Source organism: Carcharhinus amblyrhynchos, chromosome 17, assembly GCF_965287045.1.
Source record: "Carcharhinus amblyrhynchos chromosome 17, sCarAmb.v2.hapA, whole genome shotgun sequence".
Taxonomy (NCBI): Eukaryota; Metazoa; Chordata; class Chondrichthyes; order Carcharhiniformes; family Carcharhinidae; genus Carcharhinus; species Carcharhinus amblyrhynchos.
Window position 1 is genome coordinate 6,710,184 of NC_137340.1, and position 26,330 is coordinate 6,736,513.

The following is a 26,330-nucleotide window of genomic DNA, read 5'->3' on the forward strand; positions in this document are numbered from 1 at the left end:
CCAAGGCCCTGTAAAACAACAGTAAGACATTCTTGCTCCTGTACTTAAATCATCCTGCAATGAAGGACAGCATACTATTTACCTTCCTAATTGCTTGCTGTACACGATGCCTGCTTGCTTTCAATGATTGGTATACAAGGACACCCAGGTCCCTTAGATTAACGTTTCCCAACCTATTACCATTTAAGTAATACTATGTCATTTTGTTTTACCTATCAAGGCGGTTAACTTCAAGTAAGTCATGATGTGGAGATGCCAGTGTTGGACTGGGGTAAACACAGTAAGAAGTCTCACAACAGTTAGTCCAACAGGTTTATTTGATAGTAAACGCCACAAGCTTTCGGAACAGTGTGTAGTAGATGAGGAATATTGATGGACTTAGTTTACGCGGGCTCCCTGAAAACATTTGACAAAGTCCCACATAAAGACTGTAAGATAAAATTTTGGCCATGGAATTGAAGGTTATCAACCTGGTTAAGAGAGTGGTTAGGTGGTAGAAGATAGTAGGGATAATAGAAATGTGCAGGAGTTTGAAGTAAGGAACTAATGTTTCCCACAAGGATCTACGATGGAGCCTCATGATATTAATCGCTTGTATAATGTGGCACAGAACTATATACCCAAGGATGCCAATGAGATAAAGATTGGAGGCATAGTGGATACAGTAGATAGGAGATAAAATTGCAAAAATATGTGAACACATTAGGTAAGTGGGTAGAACTATAGAAAAATTACAACACAGAAGGCAGGCATAGAAGGTGGCCCATCTTGTCCCTGCCAGCCTGAGGACACCCAGGTGCCCTTTCTAATCCCACCTTCCTGCACCTGGCCCATAGCCCTGTAGCTTACACCACTTAAGGTACAGATCCAGGTGCTTTCTCAGAGTTAAGGGGACTCCACAGTTAGGGGGACGGATAGGAGAGTCAGAGGTAATGGTAGGGACTCGGGGCTGGTGTGTTGTCTCCCAGGGGCTGGGGTCCGGGATGTTTCAGAGAGGGTGTTCAGGACTCTTAAGGGTGAGGGGGATCAACCCCAAGTCATAGTTCATGTGGGGACGCATGACATAGGGAGGTTAAGGGAAGGGGATATTAAGCAGAAATTTATGGAGTTGGGGTGGAAACTTAAGGACAAGTGTGGTTATCTCGGGACTCTTGCCTGTGCCACGGGATAGTGTAGAGCAGAACAGAGAGAGGGAAAGTTTGAACTCGTGGCTGAGGGGATGGTGCAGGAGGGAGGGGTTCAGGTTCTTGAGCAATTGGGGCTCATTCTGGGGAAGGTGAGACCTCTACAGAAGTGATGGTCTACACCTGAATCAGAGGGGAACCAATATCTTGGGGGGAAAATTTGCTAAGGCTATGCAGGGGGGTTTAAACTGATTCAGAGGGGGGGTGGGATCCTGAGTAGCGGGGGTGAAAGTGAGGGGGGCATAGATGGGGACTGCAATGCATGGCATCGTGGGGGTGAGGCGGAGCAGGGTTTGAAATGTGTATACTTCAATGCAAGGAGTATTCGCAATAAAGTGGATGAACTTGCAGCGTGGATCAGTACCTGGGACTTTGATGTTGTGGCCATTTCAGAGACATGGATAGAGCAGGGTCAGGAATGGTTGTTGCAGGTTCCGGGGTTCAAATGCTTCAGTAGGAGTAGAGAAGGAGGTAGAAGGGGGGGAGGGGTAGCATTATTAGTCAAGGATTGTATCACCGTGTCAGAGAGGAAGTTTGATGAGGACTTGTCTGTTGAGGTAGTATGGGCTGAGGTTAGAAATAGGAGAGGAGAGGTCACCCTGTTGGGAGTCTTTTATAGACCTCCTAAAAGTTCTAGAGAGGTTGAGGAAAGGATTGCGGAGATGATCCGGGATAGGAGTGAAAGTAATAGGGTAATTGTTATGGGGGACTTTAACTTTACTAATATTGATTGGAATAGCTATAGCTCTAGCTCATTAGAGGGGTCAGTTTTTGTACAAAGCGTGCAGGAAGGTTTCTTGACTCAGTATGTTGATAGGCCAACTAGAGGTGAGGCTGTATTGGATTTGGTGCTGGGAAATGAGCCAGACCAGGTGCTAGACTTGGAAGTTGGGGTGCATTTTGGTGATAGTGACCACAATTCGGTTACGTTCACCTTAGTGATGGAAAGGGATAGGCATGAACCTCGGGTCAGTAGTTTTAGCTGGGGGAAGGGTAATTATGAGGCTATCAGGAGAGAATTAGGAAGCATAGGTTGGACTAGGAGACTACAGGGTCTCGGAACGTCCGAAATGTGGAGTTTTTTCAAGGAGCAGCTACTGCGAGTCCTTGATATGTATGTCTCTGTCAGGTAAGGAGGAATTGGTCGAGCTAGGGAACCGTGGTGCACTAGGAAAGTTGATTCGCTGGTTAAAAAGAAAAAGGAGGCTCATGTCCGGATGAGACTTGAGGGCTCAGGTAGTGCACTAGAAAGCTTTAGATTGGCTAGGAGGGAGTTAAAGAGAGAGTTAAGAAGGGCTAAAAGAGGACATGAGAAGACTTTGGCTGATAGGATTAAGGAGAATCCTAAGGTGTTCTATAGATATGTTAAGAACAAAAGGTTGGTTAGGGCAAGATTAGGGCCAGTTAGAGACAGCAGTGGGAATTTATGTGTGGAACCAGAAGAGATTGGTGAGGCATTGAACCAATAGTTCTCTTCGGTGTTCACGCAGGGGGATATAAATGTAGCTGTGGAGAACACTGGGTTACAGGGTTGTAAACTGGACAGTATTGCAGTTGATAAGGAGGATGTGCTAGTTATTCTTGAGGGTTTGAAAATAGATAATTCCCCTGGGTCGGACGGGATTTACCCTAGGATTCTCTGGGAGGCAAGGGAGGCAATTGCAGAGCCTCTGGCTCTGATCTTCAGGTCGTCGTTGGTCACCGGTATAGTGCCAGAAGATTGGAGGTTAGCAAATGTTGTCCCATTGTTTAAGAAGGGGAACAGAGACTTCCCCGGGAATTATAGACCGGTGAGTCTTACTTCTGTTGTGGGCAAGGTTTTAGAAAAAATTATTAGGGATAAGATTTATGGTTATTTGGAGAGTAATGAATTGATTAGAGATAGTCAGCATGGTTTTGTGGAGGGTAGGTCGTGCCTTACTAACCTTATTGAGTTTTTTGAGAAAGTGACCAAAGAGGTGGATGGGGGTAAGGCAGTTGACGTGGTATATATGGACTTTAGTAAGGTGTTTGATAAGGTTCACCATGGTAGGCTTCTGCAGAAATTGCAGATGTATGGGATTGAGGGTGATCTAGGAAATTGTATTAGGAATTGGCTGGCAGATAGGAGACAGAGGGTGGTGGTTGATGGTAAGTATTCGACATGGAGTTCAGTTACGAGTGGTGTGCCTCAGGCATCTGTTTTGGGGCCACTGCTGTTTGTAATTTTTATAAATGATCTGATGAGGGTATAGTTGGGTGGATTAGTAAATTTGCTGATGACACCAAAGTCGGAGGTGTGGTAGATAGTGAGGAAGGGTGTCTTAGTCTACAGGGAGACTTGGATAAGTTGCAGAGCTGGGCCGAGAGGTGGAGGATGGAGTTTAATGCGGAAAAGTGTGAGGTAATTCACTTTGGTAGGAATAACGGATGTGTAGAGTATAGGGCTAACGGTAGGACTCTGAATAGTGTGGATGAACAGAGGGATCTAGGTGTATGTGTACATAGATCCCTGAAAGTTGGGAATCAAGTAGATAGGGTTGTTAGGAAGGCATACGGTGTCTTGGCGTTTATTGGTAGGGGATTGAATTTAGGAGCCGCAGCGTCATGTTGCAACTGTACAAAACTCTGGTGCGTCCGCACTTGGAGTATTGTGTGCAGTTCTGGTCCCCACATTATAGGAAGGATGTGGAGGCTTTGGAGAGGGTGCAGAGGAGGTTTACCAGGATGTTGCCTGGTATGGAGGGGAGGTCCTATGAGGAGAGACTGAGGGATTTGAGGTTGTTTTTGTTAGAAAGAAGGCGGCTACGAGGGGACCTTATTGAAACATATAAGATGATTAGAGGTTTGGATAGGGTGGACAGTGATAGCCTTTTTCCTCGGATGGAGAAAGCTAGCACGAGGGGGCATAGCTTTAAATTAAGGGGTGGTAGTTATAGGACGGATGTCAGGGGTAGGTTCTTTACCCAGAGGGTGGTGAGGGATTGGAATGCGCTGCCTGCTGCAGTTGTAAATGCGCCTAGTTTGGGGGCGTTTAAGAAATCCGTGGATAGGTTTATGGATGGAAAGGGTTTGGTGTAGGTTAGAGGGTCATTGTTTTTTAACTGGTCGGTGCAACATCGTGGGCCAAAGGGCCTGTTCTGCGCTGTAATGTTCTATGTTCTGTGTTCCTCCATCACCAACTCAGGCAGCAAATTCCAGATACCCACTACCCTTTCCGAAATAAAAACTCTTCCTCATATCCCCTCTACATTTTGTGCCACTTATCATCACAGAATCATAGAATCCCTTTAGTGCAGAAGGAGGCCATTTGGCCCATCAAGTCTGCACTGACCACAGTCGCACCTCGTCCTCACTCCCGTAACCTCACACATTTACCCCGCTAATCCCTTTGACACTAGGGTCAATTTAGCATGGCCAGTCAACCTAACCCGCACACCTTTGGACTGTGGGAGGAAACCCATGCAAATATGGGAAGAATGTGCAATCTCCGCACAGACAGTGACCCAAAGGTGGAATTGAACCCAGGTCCCTGGCACTGTGAGGCAGCAGATTCAAAATCATAGAATCCTTATATCTTAAACCTATGTCTCCTGGTTCTAGAATTCTCCACCAAGGGAAACATTTTTATCTGTCCACGCTATTTTTTCTGCTCATATTTTGTACAGCTCTATCAAATCACCCCTCAGTCTTCTTTGATCCAAGGAAAATAACTCAACCTATCCAATCTCTCCTTGTAGCGATACTTTCCTAGACCCTGCAACACCTTCTCATAAACCTATCTTTAAACCTTCACTAGCTCTAGAGGAATTATGTCTTTCTTGCAGTGTGGTGACCAGAACTGCATACACTACTCCAGTTGAGGCCTCAGTGTTTTATACAATTCCAACATTATATCCTTACTTTTATATTCTATACCTCTGCCAATGAAGGACAGCATTCCATATGCCTTATTTACAAACTTGTCTGCTTGAATTCCTGTCTTTAGGGACCTGTGTATTATACACCAAGATCTCTCACTTCATCTACTTCTCTTAATATATTCCCATTTATTGTCTGCTTCCAATAACTCCCTAAATGCATGACAGCACACTTCTCTGTTAAAATCCACCTGCACTTCACTGTCTACTCCATCAACCTATCTATTTCCATTTGGAGATTATTGCTGTCCTCTATACTATCCACTGCTTGGCCAATCTTTGTGTTGTCTGCCCATTTCCCAATAATGTCCCCCATGTTCATGTCCAAATTGTTAATATATTAACACAAACTGTAAGGGTCCCAGCATCGTGTCCGGACAGACACCACTTGAAACAACTTTCCATTCGCAGGGATATTCTTCGCTGTTTCTTCATACTAATCCAATTTTTTAATCTGGTTTGCCACATTATCCTGTATCCCATGGCTTTTACTTTTTTGACCAATCTGCCATCTGGGACTTTGTCAAATGCCTTGCTAAAATCTGTGTACAACATCTACTGCACTACCTTTATCAACTCTTCTTGTCACTTCCTTAAATCTTTCAATTAAAGACAAGGCCTCCCTTTAACAATGCATACTGTACGATCCCTGACTACTCCATGCCTTTCTATGTGACAGTTAATCCTATCTCCCCGTATTGATTCTACTAATTTGCACACCACTGATATAAAACTAACTGGCCTATTCTAATTAGCATTTCCTTTGATCTCTTTTTAAACAATGGAACTATATTTGCATTTCTCTAGTCTTCCAGTACCTCCCCTGTATCTAGTGAGAATTGGAAAATCATTCTCATAGCATTTGCTATCTCCTCCCTGATTTCCATCAGTAGCCTCAGAAACAATCCACCTGGCTCTGGTGACTTATCAAGGGTTCCAGCCCTTTGAGTACTTTCTCTCTGTGATTATCCTGTCCAATATCTGTGTTCCTCCTGGACTACTATTTCTGCATCATACCTTTCCTTTGTAAACATGGAGACAAAATATTCATTTTAAAACCCTTGCCACAGCCTCTCTATCTACACACAAGTTTCCTTCTTCGTCTTTGATAGGTCTTACTTTTTCCTTAACTAACCTCTAGCATTAATGTATTATTAATAAAACATCTTTGGATTTTCTTTATCTTTATTTGCTAATGTCTTTTTGTGCCTCTCTCTGATTTCCTTATTTCCTTTTACTTCTCTGCAATTCCTACATTTGTCTAGGCTATCTGCAGTGCTTAGTTCTTTGTGCCTGTTGTACATTTTCTTTTCCTGTTTGATTTTCCTTTTGACAGCCAGGAGAGTCTAGATTTGGCAGTATCACTCTAATTTTTGGAGGGGATATGTTCACTTTGTACATTTAGGATCTTGCTTTTTAGTCCTTCCCATGTGCTGTCCAGGCCACCTCAGCCAAGTCCCTTCTTGTCCCTGAAACATTTGCTTTTCCCCAGTTCAAAATCTTTTGCATGGTGGCACAGTGGTTAGCACTGTTGCCTCACAGTGTCAGGAACCTGGGTTCGATTCTGGCCTCCAGTGACTGTGTGGAGTTTGCATGTTTTCTGCAATGGGTTTCCTTTGGGTGCTCCAGTTTTCTCCCACAGTCCAAAGATGTACAGGGTAAGTAGATTGGCTGTGCTAAATTGCTTCTTAGTGTCAGGGGAAGTAGGAGAATCATGCAAGGATAAGCCAGCCTGTGATTGGGTGAGCAGCTTTGTAGCATTTATCAACCATGAGTCAGTCATACATCCAACAAGTTTGGCGAGCCAAGTCCAGATGGCTTGGTCAGAATCTGGCCTGTGGGCTGTCAGTCTGACAAGTCTAGACTAGAGTATGAAGGGTTAGAATTTTGCTCTAATTACTCAAAGCTCTGGTTTGACGACATCTGGTGTACTGTGTGCAGCTCTATACACTAGGACTGGGATTTTCAGCTCTCGTTCGCCCTGCTACTATTGCCATCAAGAATGGAGAATTTAACACTCAACCAAAACTCCACTCACTTCAGAGGGACTAGAGAATCCCAACTGTGGGCGAGATCAGAGGCTTCTTATCTGCATCTTGGGATATATTGGCCTTGGAAGGAGTAATTCAGATTCACCTGAATGCTATCGGGCTCCAAGGATTAGATTAAATGGAAAAATTACGTAAAATTGGTTTATAGTCCCTGACCTATTGAAAGCTAATGACTGACTTGATTGTGGCTTTTAAGATTTTGAAAGAATTAGTAGAGCGCTGCAGGAGGGGTCTCAGATGAGGGAATATTGTTAAAATCAGAGAGAAAACTTAGAAAACACCTTTCCTGCAAAGGGTATTGGAATATGTAATCCCCAGGTTGACCATTTTCTTGCATGACTAATAGTTATTTCTTCGTTACAAACTCATCAGTGTTTACTGATAGAACGTACTGAGTTTGGCACCAAATCTTAATCCACATTTTGTTTTCTCTTCACCAATCTGGTTTCAAGTATTCAGCCTAGTAAAATCTGATTCGTGATATCGGGTATTAGCGCTGAAGCTCTTTATAATATCAGGAGTTTTGTAATTTTCTTTGTCATGAGATGTGCTGGTAACCAGTTTGCAATAATAGTTTTGGGGATGAATTAAACATTTAGCACAGGTCATGTGGTAAGAATCAATGGCTCGCTGGGAAATAACCAACCAAAAGATTATATAAAAAACTCTTTTGCTACCCTGGTGAATTATCTGATGAGCTGTGTGTAGCTTTTATCCTAGTAAACCACTGCTTCCAGTCAAGTTTCTTATTTATACCCTACACACAACTGTTGTTTGTGTTTTTTTTGTAGGTGAATTTTTATACCCTTCAAGGTGAGGGTGTTGGGCAACAGATCAGTTTTTCCATTTAATCTGTGTTAGTACAACTTTCTTTCACACCTGTGACCTGGGTTCATAACTCAACCCAGACTGGTGAGAAGTGGGTAATTGGCAAATGTTTTTACTCCAATGTCAATGTATCTGAACTACTTGTTTGCTCTAGAACTGCTGGGGTAGGTAGTTTTGTGTAGCATGTCTCCTGCTGTGGCATCATAAAGCTAACTTTGACGCCACGGATGGTGAATGCTGCCACAATCCACTTTTCTTATTGATGCCACTGGAGCAGAACTTTAATACATTCATTACTGGAGAAATTATGCAAAAAATGCCTGCTCTCTCACTTCCTCAAACCAGCATTCCCCTTCATGTAACACTTTGAAAATTATGGGAACGTTTAGCAATATTAAATTGATCGATTCATAAAATGGACATAACTTAATGCTTTTCATAATTGGAGAAATAATTTTAATGGGCCATTTTTGGAATTTGTTTAAATTTCAGCACTTCTGACTAGCCTGCCACCTTTTTGATCATATGTATTAAGGAAGTACTTTGTCTGCCACGCTTGAGTGTTACATTTTTTATGTGTAAATTTAGCATCACACTTGCACCTGAAATGCACTGAGAAGTAGCAACAAATGCCAAATGTGGTAGGCTGTACACCAGTAGGATGAGAGAAAAACAGAAATAAATTTCCGGAAGAAGCATATAAAAACAACAAGCAATCAAATAAGACAACCTCCCTGTTCATTAAAAAAGCGAAGCCAAGAAATAGCTCTAATCTTTGAATATTTTGTCTGTTTTGTTCCTCCATTAAAGATTTACTATTTTAACATAATATAAAGATGTAAAAATTTTTGAGAATGTAGAACAAAATGATTTAAAATACCATTTTCTGTTTTTAACTGCCTCTTGCATTCTGTTTCAGAGAGGCAAATTCATAATTTCAATTTTTAATACATGTTGTTTCCCAAAGCCAATGCCCTCAGCTGAAGAGATAGCAAGCTACAGCTCTCAGTTTGCATTTGTGTCTATAATGTCTTAGTTTTTTTAACAACAGTTTTTCACTAAGACTGGTATTTCCAAGTGCAACAACACCACTCCACTAAACCTTCTGTTTCGCGTTCAAAAGTGTTGGAATATTACTGCTAATACAAAGGGAAATACAAATCACGTTTTTGAAAGTTTGATAGCATAAGTATGAAAACATCAGGACAGTGAGAAGCGTGAACTTTGTAAGAGGCAGTTTTTGACTGGAAAGTCTGAACGTTGTCCATTTATATACTTCCCTCCTTTCCATGTTAGTGAATTATTAACAGTACAGAAGTGGTCATTGTGAGACCTTTCCTCTTCCTGCAAAAGCATCTGCAAGCATCGGTTTACCATGATGCTAATATCTTTAGATTATGCTTCTCTCCAACTCTTGATTACCCCACTGCTATTGCACTGTTTTGCAATCTGATATGTAGTATTTTGATGTGGTTCAACTTCTGCAGCTAAATTTTGGAAAGACTGAAGCCATTGTTTTTGGCACTGTCACAGACTTCATCGACTGCCATGCTGCTCATCGTCTCAGGCTTAATCAGACTGAGCTAAGCTTCCCTTCCCTATCCTTTTCGTTACAAAGACAATCTCTTTTTGTTTCTGTAACACCCAATAAAACTAATTTGTCCATCTCCATCTCATCCTACCTGACTTGCGTTGACTTTTAGTCCACTAATATCTTGAATATAAGATTCTTGTCTTTGTCTTTGTCATTCAAATGTCATTCATGTCCCTCCCTACTTTTGTGACCACTTCGCTCAAGTTGTCTGTTTCCATGGCTGTTGCCTCTTGTGCATTCTTTCATCTCATTGACTGTCAATTCGTGAAGTGCCTTCAGCTGCATAGATCAGTTTTTTTCCCAGCATTCTCCTTCCAAATTCCTCTTGCTTCTTTAGGCCCTTCTTCAAACTCATCTCTTTGAACAAAGTTTTAGTTATTTTGATAAGCTGTCCCTTGGCATCTAGTTTTCAACAAGGCCTCTGGGATGTTTTCTACATTAAAGGTGCTAAATTGTTGATGAGAATTGAAAGAGTCGTGCAACAAACTATTTGGAAAGGAGCAAATGTTTGATGGAGCAATTTTTTTTGTCTAGATTAATGCTGAAAAAGATAGAACTTTGTGTTGTGTGATGCAACACTCCTATTTTTATAATTAATACTTCCCCAGACTCACCCAAGTAATGTTGTGAGCAATCTCTTAGTACAAAATAACATTAGGGTATTTTTGTTTCCCATCTGAGATGGGTGCAATGTTGGCTGAACACCATAGGCAGTCAGTCTCAAGCCTGACTTGGGCAACACCATGGTGCATCGGTTAGCAATGCTGGCTCCCAGGGACCTGGGTTCGATTCTGGCCTTGGGTGATTGTGTGGAGTTTGCGTGTAAAATGCTCTTTTGGGTGTTGGTGCAGACTTGATGGGTTGAATGGCCTCCTCTGCATTTGGGATTCTATGGTTTGAATCCCAGGCTGCCATTAAGCTGCTGGAACCCAACCTCAACTGATTGATTGCAAGAAGGCAGGGAAGTGGCTAGTATCCATGCTGAACTGACCAATATGCATGAGGTTGGGGGAAAATCCTGGGAGTGGTCTCAAAAGAGTCAACAATTGGCTTGATGTGCTTGGAGTTTTCCTTTAGGTCCTTCTGAGCTGAGCAGTATATGAAAAATTTGTTTGCTTTTTTCAAATGGCCTCCATTAGTTCATTGGACGGCTGGTTTGAATGCTCAGCAGCTGATATAGTTCTGCAGACTATGTACAGGAAGCACATTGTCAGTTTGTACCCATAAGTTGCTGTTGGGGTTGTTCAACAGGTACAGCGCTCCAAATTGCATACTTAAGCATTGGTAGACTGTTCTCTTCACAGGTTGCCCTTGGGCATGAGATGCCCCACCCCTGCTGAATAGCAGCTTAGTTATTTTCCAGGCAAAGAATGTGTGACGCATGGTTGTAATTTGTCCTCACCCACCCATGCGAAAATGATTAAAGTTGCAGCTATTGCCATGAATGTGGTTGCATGTTTTGATTATTGTATGCCTTTTACATGAAAGTTACTGCATCTGAGATGAGCTGGAAGAGATTTCCACTTTTGTCCTGTTTTCATTCCCAACACAAAACCATCAAATCTGTTGACTGATATAAACAGAGATTACAAGTTTTGGTCAGCAAGATCTGGCCTTTTCCACTTCCAGGAAGACGAGTAACCCAGCCAGTTAAACAATGGAGTTTTGTTTGTGTGTGACTGATTTGTTTTTATAAAGACGAGAGATACTAGCAGGATTTGGCTTGAATGCACTGAAAAATACCAGAGTAGTTGCAACATTTGCCTATGATTAATACAAGCCACAGTATAAATGAAGTGAGGTTTAATCGTCTCCAAATTAGATAGCATTTGCTGTGTTCTGGTTGTTTTACTCAATGAAGTAGCTTTGTTGAAACGTAGTTATGTAAGTTCTCAACATTCCTTTGTTTGTTCCTATACAGTTTACTGTAAATGGACACTGCTATGGATTATGAAAGGCCAAATGTTGAAACTATCAAGTGTGTTGTTGTCGGGGACAATGCTGTGGGAAAGACACGACTCATCTGTGCAAGAGCATGCAATACCACCTTGACACAGTACCAGCTGCTGTCCACTCATGTCCCCACTGTCTGGGCAATTGATCAGTATCGTGTCTGTCAAGAGGTAAGATTTTGTTTTTCAAAAAATGTGGCTGAAATCTTACAGATATTAAAGATATACGATATGTAAAGTCCCACAAGATTGCGGTTTGAATATACTCCAGTGTAGCTATTCATTTTTGGTTCTTGTTTGAGTTCTCAGGACTAAACAAGACTGTTATTCAGAAAACAAAATTTGTTTAGGGCATTTATTTCATATTTTTCAAACATGGTTCTTGTGTATCTTGGTCTCAGTCATGGATTTCTGAGTCTAATAAAAAACAGTTGTAAAATTATGTACTGTATAACTCATTTTGAGTTGAAGATGTTAAGGTTTGGGTTTAAATTGAGAAACTGGAAATGAAAATCCGCAGGCAATTAAAAACATACTTTTCAATATTTTAAAGATTTGAACATTTTTAAATTTAATGATGAACCCTGAAAATGTTAATTTAACTAAATGAGCTATTTGAAAATAACGTGGCACTTCACTAATGTCTCTTAATCCTGCATTTGATAAATGTTTGGTTCCACAGTTTTTAAAAGATATGCAAACTGGAGTAATCAAGCAGTACATTTTAACCTCAAGCTAATGAATCCTGTTTTCTTTGCTCAGTTACAACTGTAGCATTGTAATTATGTCCCTTGTGATTTTGTGAAATGCGGGTGATATGTTTGAATAACTCCCTCTTGGTGACCATTAATGCGATGCTGTAAAGTTTGGTAGGGAAAATTACATAAGTGAACTTATTGTTTCCATTGATTACATTAAATGTTGGTTATGTTTAGGTGCTTGAACGTTCCCGTGATGTTGTAGATGAAGTTAGCATATCACTCAGGCTATGGGATACGTTTGGTGACCACCATAAGGACAGGCGTTTTGCATATGGCAGGTAAACAAAACACAAATGGGAAGGAAAAACCACATATGCACACAGTGTGTTTTTGTATGTGTTTTTCAATCTTGCATTAAAAATCCATTAGAATCTTATGGAAAATGAGTTTGATAAATCCTCAAGTGCAAGATGAATATTGTATAAATGGTCTGCTGTGCCAATATTAAAAACTTTGAATTTTTATGTTAAGGTTTAGTAAATTTTATAATGAAATACAGAGCTGCATATTACAAAATGAGATTTTAAGATCAACCGTTATACAAGCTGCTGCAGAAATTAATATAAAATGTTGGCAATCAGCAGATAATTGTTAGATCTTCTAATCCTACAAACTATTAGCCTTTATAAAAATTTGTGAGTTGCTTAATGTTCTTTCTCCCTGTCAAGAAAAAATTGATTTTGACTTGTCTATAAGGATGTATGATTTATCTTCATGTGTTTGCTAATTGTTTATTGGGGTGGAAATACAACTTCATTTCCAACCCATTTATGCTTGCCAGTGCTGTCCTAACATTTTAGTTGATGATTGTAAACATTTTTGTGGGATTGCAATGTAAGGCGTTGAACTAAGGGGATTAATTCTGTAATACATTTTCCCCTAGTTTGCACAACTGCACTTTGAAAAATACTTTCTTGAGGTTTTTCAAAATTTAAGATAATTGACCATCATGAAGTCATTGTTCCTCTTCAAAACAAAAGTTTGTGATTTTTGTTGCATGTTTCTGACTTTCGTGCAGCAGAATATTTAAGCTGATGTCAGTTTTTTAAGCGTATGAAATCTGTAATAATTATAAAAAATGCATGATAAGTCAGTCAGCATCTGAAAATAGGAAAAGAGCATACTATTATGGGCAAAAATTCTAGCAGAATTAAATGAGAAGGTATTTAAGGCCTTTGACGATGCTTGAGTGGAGTGGAGAACATTTGATAAATACAAACACAAAAATAGCTGTGAGGCAATTCCTTTTTTGGAAAGAAAAGCAGCTTGACAAAGATGAAAAAATGCTTCATATACAAAAGTTATCTAGTTGAGACAGTGAAAAAAGCAAAGGACAATAGTATGTGAACTGTCAGGAAATGGAGAGATTGTAAGGATTTGACGTTGCAACGGTTAATTTTTCAAATTAGGTGGCTGCAGTTAGGCAAAAGAGGAGAGATAGGAGTTCACATGATGTCTACTGGCTGCACTAATTAGAATTTTAGGCAAGCACTGCCTGTGATCTCAGATCAGATGGCCACCTATACAAATGTTCAATTTTAAGTTGAACATGTGAAGCTTCTTGTCATCACGCAGACAGGTAAAATTACTCTCATGGCAGGCTTTGTTGCATTGAACAGTGCGACTGGGGGGAAAAGAGTTTGGAGTGGAAATAAGGTATGGCTGAGATGGAACAAAAACGAATGTGTTGTCTGGTTATGGACACAGAAAGCTAGAAATACTCAACAGTCAAGCAGCATCTCTGAGAGAACAGCAAAGACAATACTGTTTCATCAAAGTTGTTTAGTTGTTCTGAAAGAACCAAAATAATTATACCCTCAGTTGCCAATAGTTAGTGCTAAATCAATGCAAGGTAGATTGAATTTTTAATTCAGTCCAAATACTTACGAATAAGATAGCATGTCTATTTTATGATTGTCAATGGAAGGACTATATACTATGTGTATCTTGTTTGCTAGTTGTTTATATCCATCTTTGCTGTCAGCCTGCTTCCTGGAATCTCCCTTTAAAAAATGAGTGTGGAACCATTAGGACTGTGACTTCTCCAGATCTGTTGAGAATGCTACTTGCTGACAAGAACCGTGGTATAGGATGGTTCCTGTTGATATTTCTTTTGTTCCTTCCATCGAACATCTCAATAGAGTGTAATAATTGTTTATAGTTGAGCTAGACTTACAATTACTTGTATTTGACTTGCTCCATTTTTGAAGGGCGTCTGTATGTATATGTCTGCTGTAGCTAAAGTGAATTTGTGGACACGTATGTCTGAAGAATATTAAATTGGTTACTACAGAATGCACTATTAAAATTCCATGAATGCCGAAGACTGGATAATGAACTAAGTCTGAGTGGTAGCTATGGACCATTGTGCATTTGTGACAATTTATTCCTTAAAGCTGTTGCCGGTGTAAAATAACTATGTCATGAGCTGGTTTGGGCAAGTGGCAATAAACCAGAGGTGCGAGACAAAATTTTCTTTACTTTCCAACATGAAGCATCAAACACATTTCTTAATTTCATCTAATATGCTTCCCACCCCCACACCCTTTTTTGCTCATTAATTACTATGTTCACCAAACTACTAACCAAGATTGTCATATTAGAAAAAATAACTTTTTTGTCAATCATTTTTTCTCTTCCTCAAGGCATTGATTCTTTTGCATAGGTAGCTTCATGGATGTCATGTACCCACTGGTAACTTGCACGAGTGCCGATCATTCCTGGGGTTGATTTTTGCAATAAAAGTTGACAAGCTATTTAGCCTTCAGGAATGGGAGTGGGAACATCACAACTAAGCCCTATTAGGTCCTCATCCTGCAATCATCAGAGTGATTAGGTAGCTGTTTAGACACAACCTGTTTTTCCCCACTCTCTCCCTCAGGCACTTTTTGCTGCTGCTCAGCTGAAGTTTGTTCAAAACAAGATTGAACCTGGAATTTTCCTGATCTGTATGGCTTGTTGAATGTTTATGCATTTGTGTTTAAAATATTTTTTAAATTTTGGGCACATTATGCCATGATCTCATAAGATAATGAAAGCAGATTCACTTTTTTCACAGATTCCACAGATTTAAGAACAACCACATAATTTTCCCACTGCTAGCTACCACCAAATGAGTTCAATTGTAACTCTTGCTTCAAGATAAGAATATGATGCATCAAATTTTACTGCTAAGACTTGACTTCATTAATTTAGGTTGACACTTGAATGCAGCACTGAGAAAGCTCTGCATGGGTAGAAGTGCTGTCAACGGTGCAGCGGGACCTCGGGGTCCTTGTGCGTGAGTCGCAAAACCCAGCCTGCAGGTGCAGCAGGTGGTCAAGAAGGCGAATGGGATGCTAGCCTTCATAGCGAGGGGGATTGAATATAAAAGTAGGGAGGTCTTGCTGCAACTGTACAGGGCACTGGTGAAGCTGCAGCTGGAGTACTGTGTGCAGTTTTGGTCGCCGCACTTGCGCAAGGATATTTTGGCCTTGGAGGGAGTGCAGAGGAGGTTTACTAGGCTGATACCGGAGCTGAGGGGGTTGAGCTATGAGGAGAGGCTGAATAAACTAGGCTTGTACTTGTTAGAGTTTAGAAGAATGAGGGGAGATCTCATTGAGACATATAAGATGATGAATGGGATGGATAGGATAGAGGTGGAGAGGCTCTTCCCGCTCAGAAAGGACAGTAGGACTAGAGGGCACAGCCTCAAGATGGGGGGGGGGGGGCAGTTTAGAACGGAGTTGAGGAGAAACTTCTTCACTCAAAGGGTGGTGAATCTCTGGAATTCTCTGCCCGTTGAAGTGGTGGAGGCTGCCTCGCTAAATATATTTAAGTCGCGGGTAGATAGGTTTTTGATAGGCAAGGGGATTAAGGGTTATGGGGAGAAGGCAGGAAAGTGGAACTGAGCCACGACAGATCAGCCATGATCTTATTGAATGGCGGGGCAGGCTCGAAGGGCTAGTTGGCCTACTGCTCCTATTTCTTTTGTTCTTATGTTTTTGGATGTGATAAATGAAAGCCCTACCTGCCTGTTCAGGTGGAGTAGAGTTTCTCCTGGTGTACTGGTCAATAGATATTCCTCAAGTAACACTTCCGAAGAAAGGAGAGCGAGAACCCCATACTGCTTTACGTGATCGAATGACATCCAAAGTTCTATAAAGCTAATGGAGTGTTTCAGTTGTGCACAGCAAAGTGTCTCAAACAGTACTGAGGTAAATAAATGGATCTATTGGTTGACAGGTAAATATTGGCCAAGGCAGTCAGAAAATGCTCTTGTTTTTCTTGTAATAGTGCTATGCAATCTTTTACACTCACCTGTGAAGACAGACGGAACCTTGGTTTAACATTTAATCTGGAAAAAAGAGATTAAGCAGTCCTGTGTTTCATTGGTGTGCTGCTTAACATTTACATTCTGCCCTGTAACAGTAAAGAAATTCCTGGGTTCACTTTAGTACAAAACCTAGCTAACGCTCCAGTGCACTACTGAAAGAATGATGCACTGTCGATGTTCTCAACGTCAGGTGATACCTGTCTGCTTTCTTGGGTGACACTATTAGAAGAAGTGGAGGGGAATTCTGCAGGTGTCATGGCCGATATTTATCTTTTATCCAACATCACTGAAACATCAGATCAAAAATTATATATTGCAGATGCTGAAAATCTGAAACAAAAACAGAAAATGCTGCAAGTGCTGAGCAGGTCAGTCAGCATCTGTGAAGAAAGAAACATTTCGGGTCCATTACCTTTTTTGTCAGGATTCATTCGAACAGGTCCTCTGTGTGTGGAACGTTGCTGTGTTCAAACTGGCTGCTCCATTTTTTAACAGTGACTTTGGCTTAACCGTGGCTTCAATAGTACTTTATTGACTGTAAAGTGCCTTGGGATGTCCTGAGGGTGTGAAAAGTTGTATAAAATATTTTTTATAAAATTTTTCTTTAGGAGTCATTCATTGAGAGGGCACGATCGAAATTTGAGAATGTAAATGACGCTGCATAAGTGTAGACTTTTCCTCCTGACTGCAGGAGTGAAATTTATATTTAATTTTGTTGTGTATTGCTTCTGATTTTAAAAAATGTGCAGCTTAATGTGAAAATGTGCTACATCAAATTGCTTTAGATGCTAATCATGGGCAAAAACTGAAGTGCACCCAGAGTGTGTGTGGACAACATGCGTACAATTTATATTTTTTTAAACTTACAATCTCTTGGATATTGCAACAGCACATAAAGTTCCATACTGTACTTGTACTACTTCAGTACTACTTTTCTTCATTTTATAAGGTAATGTTTTCTTTGCTGAAAAGTTAAAATATAGTATATTTCATCAAATGAGTATTGAAAATAGCCCTTCAGAGATCAAATTCTACTGAAAAAATACATAAATAAAAGCAGAAAATTCTTGAATATTCAGGTCAGGCAGCATATGTAGAGAGTGAAACAGTTGACGTTTCAGGTTGACCTTTCATTTATTGATCCAAATTGTTTGCTTGGCTTTTAATTCTGTACACAGTAAATGGGTTTTGAATGAGTTAAAATCTTGTCCCTTAATTCTGTTCCTCTCTTTCTACAGATGTTGCCTGACCTATTGAATATTGCCAGCATTTTCTGTTTTATTTCAAATTCCAGCATCTGCAGTATTGTATTTATATTAGGAAAGTATGCCACTTTTTTAAAAAGAAAGCTTGATTCAAAATCTCCTGCAGATCTTTCTAAGTCAGCTGTAATTATATATCATATGTATTCATATAGGTAAAATTGTACAAAAACATCCTCACAAGTTATTGCTTCATTTGCAACAAGTTGCTCTGAAGCCTTTTATACAACTTTCTTGACACTCATTTGACTTTTACTGACCTGAAAGGTTTTAATTGAATTGCTTACTATAAATAAGCTGGGACCCAATCTGCAGTCTGTAGAGGAAAACAGAAAATAAGAGGATTCAGTCATATGCCTCTGGTATAAGGAGTTTGGATGTTTGCCCAAAATGGTGGATAAAAATATCATTGGTGAATTTGTGCCCAAGCTGCAGCTAACCAAATGTGTGACCAAAGTCTGCAGGAAATGAGAAGTCCAGAAGCAGAAAACTGCTGGGAACTGTAGATGTTGATTTGATTATTAAAATAACTGACATTGATAGTTGCCAGTGGTTGCTGTTGACTTTGAATACAATTGCTTGTATCAATCCTAAAATCCCCCATAACCATTTCCTTGCTATAACAATTTCCTGAATGATGGCAGGCACCTCTTTTTTTTGACACGAAAACAACTGAACTAGATACAATAGTCAACAATACTTCATGTTGTTTTCATGTCTATGTATGTACATTTCAGTATTCCTCGAGCACCTATACTGAATATTGTATATTACATCAACAATAATAATGTACAATTTGCACAGCGAGATATAGGCCTGGATTTTGATCCTCAGGGCAGGTAATGGGAGTGGGGAAATTCCTGGCTTGCCCACCCTGTCTTGGGAGAAGATGCCTGAAAGGACAAACTTTATTAAGGGGGGAGCAAGGATGGATGAGTTCAGGAAAAGTTCAGAGACAGCCACGGGCTTCCAGATGCTGAGACAGGCTGTTTAAAAGGCTTACCTCTCTGTTGTGCGACTTTGTCACGATTAAATTTCAAAAAAAAGTCTCTAGGGTTTTGGGCATCACTTCCTAGGCTAGCATTTCTTGCCCTTTCCTAATTTTCTTTGAGAAGTTGATGAGCTGGTGGCGTCCATGACATGTGAGTACCAACCAAAGTGATGTTAGGGTGGGAGTTTCAAGATTTTTGACCCAGCAGCAATGAGGGAATGATATATTTCCAAGTCAACATGACTTGGAGGGAAACGTCAGGTGTTGGTGTTTCTGTAAGACTGCTACCCCGTCCCTCTAGTTGGTAGCGATTGTGTATTTGGAAGGTGCTGTCTGAGGAGGCTTAGTGAGTTCCTGCAGTGCATCCAGGCAAATAGAGTTTCTGATCAATGGTAACCCCAGGATGTTGGTTGGTGGGGGAATTTGGTGATGGTAATGCTGCTGAATGTCAAGAGGTGATGGTTAGATTGTCTCTTGTTGGAGATGTCATTGCCTGCCACTTTTTTATGTGGCATGAATGTTATTTGCTCATTATCAGTCCAATCTGATAAAACAGCTGAAAACCAGTCTTCCATCCCTCACTCCTCCCAAACTCTCCATGTTGCATCGATGCAAAACTATGGTCCCCAAATGAACCTGATGGCCCCTCATGCCACCCTGCGAAGTATGTCTGTCCATCCATACTCCATGTTGCCTCATGCCAAGCTATGCCCCTCCACTCATCCATGCATGGCTCCTCATACCCCATGTTACTATAGACTTCACAAAACTAATGGACCCTACACTGACAATAGAATTTTTTAAAAAAAAATCAATAAATTCCTTTATTCGTAACTTTCTACTTTGTTTTCAAAAAATCATTCTACTATGGAACAGTAAAAGTCTAATGGATTTTTGAGCTCTTAGCCAAGCCTTATTTTGCATTCTTGGCAGAGAGCTCAGACATTAATTAGAGTACTGAAACACCTGAGCCCTAGATTAAATATTGCTTGATTGACTGTTTTCACTCTCTGTTATCAATTACACGATACTTATTTATACACGGTTAAAAAGTTTTAAGTGCTTGGGTCTCAGCTGTTGAAACTTTAAAGGGTCTGCATGACTGACACATTTATTGCCCCATGTTAAGAAGACTTTTTTCCAAAGGAACAAAAAGCTGTAATTATATACACCGTGGAATGAATGTAAAGGAACAGATTTGTAGGGGAATTACATTGGTGCAAGAATTCTGGAGTAGTTATTATGTTTGAATAGACTGGAATAATAGTGGTACACGGCAGAGGGGGGACAAGAGTTCCTAGATTATGTGCATGAAAAACATTTACAGTATGTTTCCAGTCTGACAGGAGGGGAGGCATTTCTGGATCTGGGTCATGGGAATGAGGTAGCCCAAGTTTGTCAAATATCAGTAGGAGAACGTTTAGGGGAAAGGGATCATTGTATCATAAGGTTTCGGTTCAATAAGGAAAAAGGTACATAACAATCCACAGTAAGAATTTTAACTGGGGAAAAGGCCAACTTCAATCAGGTAAGAATGGATCTTGGGCAAATAAATTGGATTCAAAGTTTGGCCAGAAAAATGGTAGCTGAACAATGGGCTGTCTTCTAAGCAGGGAGGATCGTGGCCTATTCCCCCAAAAGGGAAAGCTAGGGCAAACTAATTCGGAACTCGCAGCAGGACAAAAAATAGAGATTAGGTTGGAGAGAAGAAGTGTGCTTATGGCAGATGTCAGGTGAATAATACATTAGAGAAACAAATTGACTGTAGAAGGTTCATAGGGAATGTGAGTATGCAAACAAGAGAAGCAAAGAGAGGAAATATGAGTAGAGACTAGAGGTAACATAATAGGGAATCCCAAAGTCTTCTATGGGTACTTAAATAGTAAAAGGAGGAATTGGGTCAATTATGGACTAAAAAGGGATTTTTGCATGAGAGCAGGGAGAATAGCTGAGGCATTAAATTAATATTTTTCTTCCTTGATAAAGACACTTACAAATGCTATCCAGGCCATGGCAAAAGAAGAGGTAATTAATACACTGAAAACATTTAAAATTGGTATGGAGAAGAAATTAGATAGATGTCTGTACTTAAAAATAGATAAAACACCAGGACTAGATGGAATGCATCCAAGCATACTGAGGGAAGTGAGAGTGGAAGTTGCAGAGGCACTGAATATAATGGTAATAATGGAATAAAAAGGAACGGTAGCAACATGGATACAAAACTGACAGGAAACGGTCGTGGTTAATGGATTTTTTTGTGCTGGAAAAAGGTTTGAGTTTTAATGTAAATGATTTAGATAAAATAAAAACACAGCAGATATGGTAGCATCTGTAGCGAGAGAATCAGAGTTCACATCTTGAGCACGTTTCAAGCATCCACAGTAGTCTGCTTTTATATAAATGACTTAGACCTTGGTATATAATTTCAAAATTTGCAGATGATACACAACTTTGATGCATTGTAAATTGCGAGGAGGATAGTGTAGAACTTCAAAAGGAGATGGATATGTTGATGGAATGGGTGGACTAGCAGCAGATGCAAAGAAATGTGCATTGATTAATTTTGATTGGAATGGAGAGACAATAAAAAAATAGTGTTATACTGAAGAGGCTGCAGGAGCAGATGGACCTGGGCATATGTATTTCCTCAATGAAGATGGCAGGATGATTGAGCAAACGGTTAATAAAGCATACTTTGTAGGGGCATAGAGTCCAGGGACAAGGAGGTTGTGTTGAATTTGTATAAGATGCTATTGGGCCTTAGCTGGAGTATTGCATATAGCTCTGGCTGGCACACTTCAGGAAGGATGTGAAAGCATTGGTCAGAGTACACAAAAGAACCATGAGAATGGTTCTATCAATGAAGAACTTCAGTTATGAAGATTGACTGGAGGAGTTGGGACATTTTCCTTTGAGAGGAGATTTAATAGAAGTATTCAAAGTCATGAGGGATCTGCATAGAATAGATGGGGAGAAACTTCCCAATTATGAAAGGATCGAAAGGACAGAGATTTAAAGTAATTGGCAAAAGAAGCAATGGCGATGACAGGAAGAGTGAGTGGTTAAGATTTAGAATGCATTGCCTGACAGTGTGATGGGGGCAGATTGAATGGAGGCATTCAAAAGGAAATTAGACTGTTCTCTGGAAAGGAAGAATTTGTAAGATTACAAGAGGAAAGTGGAGGAACAGCACTAAGTTAATTGTTCAATTGGAGAGCCGGTGTAAACGTGACAGGCTGTATAATGGCCACTCTTTGTGATCCTGTGGAGCGTCAAACGCAGCAGTCAAATGAATGCTTGCTGGATTTGCCAACGGATTATACGTTAGGAATGCCATTTATCTTCAGCACCAACAGATCTACTAGCAAAAGTGTGGATGAACTGTGAGAGCAATAACGTTGCAAAGATGGTAAGGAAGGGGTGGTATAGTGGTATTGTCACTGCACCAATAATCCAGAGACCCAGAGTAATGCTCTGGGGACCTAGATTCGAATCCAATTCCATTCAAAAAAAAAGGAATTAAAAGTCTAATGGTGGGCATGAAACCACTGTCAATTGTAAAAACCCGTCTGGTTCACTAATATCCTTTCGGAAAGGAAATATGCCATTCTTATCTGGTCTGGCCTACATGTTAGCCCAGACACACAGCAATGTGATTGACTCTTAAATGCCCTCTGAAATGAGATCACTGACTGTGATATCCTAAGTACCTGGGAAGGCACCAGAGGTCTTAAAAAAAAAAAGTCTAGTGGTGACTGACAGCCACTGGTAGAACATGGCCAACAGATCTGTTTGGCAGCAGACCTTCCAGCGGGCAACGTTTGCCATCACCTGACACAAGACCCTGACCTTCGGGGACAATGGCACCCTGATTTATCCTGGAAGATTATCCTTTGCCTGTAAATTTTGTATTGTAGGTATCATCTCCTGGGAATTGCATCTCTTTGCAGATCCTGTCTCTTTTATTGAGTCATTCTTTCTGTTCCCACTGCAGGTGTTCTGTTGATCATCTTGGCTATTATCTGACACCAAAAGTAAAAGAGCATAAGCAACATCCTTGCCTGTCTAGGTAGATTGCAAGTGTAAGATAGAAATCAGGCATATTAACTTGCCAAGCAGTGAAGATAACCTGTGAAAGTAATGTAAAGCATTCTTGCGTTTCAAACTATGGTCAGCAAATTCGGTCCACCAAATTACCTCATTAAGTACAACATGTACTTTTTTGCAGCTCAATGCATAATGAGCAGCCACTCACGGAATGATTTTTTTTTCAAAACGTTGTCTACAATTAAGTCACAAAACCCTGGGAATCGTTGAGAGCATTAATTGCATCTTGGGGTTTGAGTAATATTTTCAAGTCTCAGAAGGTTTCCTCTCACTGTTCTACAATTTTAGAGGAGTCTCGATGCAATTTCTACCTTCTAAGTTTAGCTCCATTTTTGCATACAATTAAATCATTCTCAGTGGGCTCGACGTAACAGAAATGTGTGCACATGACTTTACGTGCTTGGCCAGAATATTCCCTGATGTTGGGTGGAATGTTCCATTCTAGGAAACAGAGGCCAGATGCACAATGCCAATTGCCACCAGCGTACATTATTTAACTCTCTCATGTCGCATTCAATCAGAATTCTGTGGTGACATTCCAGAAATGTAGTTCATTATGCAGAATAGCCCATGAGAATAAACGGGGCCTTCATTTATACTCACTTCTTTCCAGTTATTTTGTATCAATTGTAGCACATCTGTTTGACACAGATTTAACGTTCAATGGAGATTTACTTAAGATTTTCTATTCTACTTTTAGTTAGTCCTGAAAATTAATTTCAAGGGAAAATGCTGCCCAAACAAAGCCTTTTACCAAGGTTGTTAAACAAACATTCACCGTTGCAGATTAAAACAAATCCTTCACTATCCAGCAGAATGGATTTTCTGAACAAGTTTGCGCAATTGGTATTGAATTATGGTTGGTTACGTTTGTGTGAACTCGTAGTCATTGGAAATTAGATTGATACTCTTCAGGCTTTCAGGTAGTGGGGATATTCATCACCTCTGTCCAAGCAAGTGATGAACACAGATCTGAGGTGAGACACAAACCAACCTATTAAGTTGTACTGTCACTTTTAGCACATTCTTTCCTATTTTTTGTTCAAGTTAATCGATGTTCAAGGTGAAAAGAAAAAATAAAGAAAACTTTGACCTGGGAAATAATGTCACAAAATGGGAGAGAGAGATGTTAAGACCTTTAGATACTGCACTCAAGGCCTTGTGCAGATTGTGGAAAGGCAGAAAAAGGTACTCTTGCTTAGACACCTTAGAAGGCAGTGGGATTAGTCAATACAAGAAATTAAGCCCCAAGGACCTGGGACCAGTAGCATAAAAAAATCTGTGATATCACACAAGTAGCTAAGGTCAGTGAATGCATCTTGAAATACTGCCTTGTACCAACTATATCACTAGCCACAAACACTGCTCAGTTCATTCCATCACTCACCTACCGGAAATCTTTGCTAGTTAGTACTCATACCTGACACTTGTGCTTCGCCTCACACTCGCACATATAGCATTGCTACAAACTTCACATCCAGTAGACACAATCCAACCTCCATAGATGTATTGACAGAATTGTACAACACTGACAGAAATATTTCCTTCCCTCTTGCAGGACAAGGTAGAGCATAACAGGAGCTAATAGGAGGAAGCTAGGTACACCTGCAAGTCTAACCTCATGGAGAAAATAACGCCTGTTGTAGACATGTTGGCAAGCCATAACTGAGTCAAAGATGACAGTATTCTCACAACTAATCTTCCCTCATACTTTTCATTACCCCTTCATCTCACATACCCACAACTGATTTACCAGCTGCAGGTTGTATAAGGATGCACCCTTTTCTTTCCTTCCCTGCAGAACAACCATCTCCATGTGTCTTTCTCCTTTCAGTTACACAAGATATGCAACACAGGCAGTGGAGAAACAACAAGAGAACAATGATAATCATGAACCATTTCAATTTCCCTATCTGGCTCTCAGCTGAGATTGTGACTGACCATAATTTTGAGGATATGGTAGACTGTAAAGGCAGGATTTGCTGTGATGAGCAGCTGCTCTGTGCTTCAGTTGGAGAATCATTGAATGATACAACACAGGAAGAGGCCATTTGGCTTTGGAATCGCAACTCAATTTGTTGCACTCTTTCTGTTTCTGCCCCTTCCCCATAGCACTGTGTATTTTTTTCTTTTTAAATCATTATCCTTTTTGAAATACTGAATCCCTTCAAATTAACTGTAATTGTGATGCTTCCAATTTATGGCAGTTCTAGGTTGTTATCTCCACTACACACACAGGCAGTGTATTTGCATCCTAACCACTCACTGTGCAAGCCAAAAAATCCTCTTGTTGCTGTTGCTTCTTTTTCCCAAAATCCCTAAATCAATGTTCTCTGGTTCTCCATTAGCTTTCACTAATTGGAACAGTGTTTTTCATTATGCAGACTGCTTATGAATTTGAATTTGTCTATCAAATCCCCCCTAAACTTCAAGTTCAGACTCGTTTCCCACAAGGTCAGCTTGCTGCTGTGCAAGCTCATACTTCATCTATCAAGAATGTGGGTTAGTCTGCAAAGGTATTTCCAGGATGTTGCAGCAGCCTAGAAATCTATCCTCCCAATTACTAGGAATGGTGAGGCTTCAACTCTAGGGATTGCAGTGTCTCAATGGAGCTCAGATCTGCTGCCTTCTCTTGAGAAACCTGTATGGATCCTCCCACTTCTACTATTTTTGCCAATTCCCTTGATGTTGACTATCAAACAGCCAGCCCAGACTCCTACAGCTAAGATGGTGGAGTCGTTTTTTTTAGCCCAGATCTTCTCAAGGTTGTCCTTCAAAGCCAGCTGTTGCCCCCTTCACAATGTAATTCAGCAGCTTTCTGCCAACCACAGGGGTGCATTAGGACACCCCTAACATGAGAATGCACAAGGGTGACTACGGCATGATTGCGTTAACAAATTTGGTTTGGAATTGCTATACTGGTGGCTTTTATTTTTGTATTGTGATCAAGCAAATGCTGTGATGGTCAGTGTCAGGAAAGTTGGGATGTGGAACTGTTGACGAATGATAGTTAGGAATGTGGTTATCAGTATATTGCGCTCGGATGAGCTTTTTCATGAAATCTGGCCACTAAATGTTCATGTTGTCTTTTCCCTTCCTTATCCTCCTGCACCACCACCTTCTGCTCTTGTTCCTCAACTTGTTTGCTGTATAGCTGAAAGCAAGGTTCCTCATGATGGTAAAATTGTGCAGATTGCAGTAGAGCACTTGACACATACTGCAGAGCTGCTCTAAAGTGGTCAAGACTGAAATGTAATTTCAGTGCTCACTCTATCACACATGCATTGTGTTCATATTTCCCACGTGTTCGGGTTGTGCACTGGAGTCATAAGCCATGTGGTCAGCAGATTGTCCTAATTTACTCTTTGACAAACCTTTTGATT

General features: G+C 40.4%; 1 protein-coding gene across 4 annotated transcripts in view; it reads left to right on the forward strand.

Moving 5' to 3' along the window:
* The window catches only part of rhobtb1 (Rho related BTB domain containing 1), a 101,335-nt gene that overhangs the window by 36,807 nt on the left and 38,198 nt on the right, over positions 1-26,330 (forward strand). For all 4 annotated transcript variants that reach the window (XR_013888842.1, XM_080205426.1, XM_080205424.1 and 1 more), the window contains exons 2-3: positions 11,478-11,679; positions 12,444-12,547. Coding sequence is in view for 3 of the 4 variants with exons in the window: in XM_080205426.1 (XP_080061552.1) it covers positions 11,488-11,679; positions 12,444-12,547 (296 nt within the window). In the remaining variant the exon portion in view is untranslated. The remainder of the gene's footprint in view (positions 1-11,477; positions 11,680-12,443; positions 12,548-26,330) is intronic.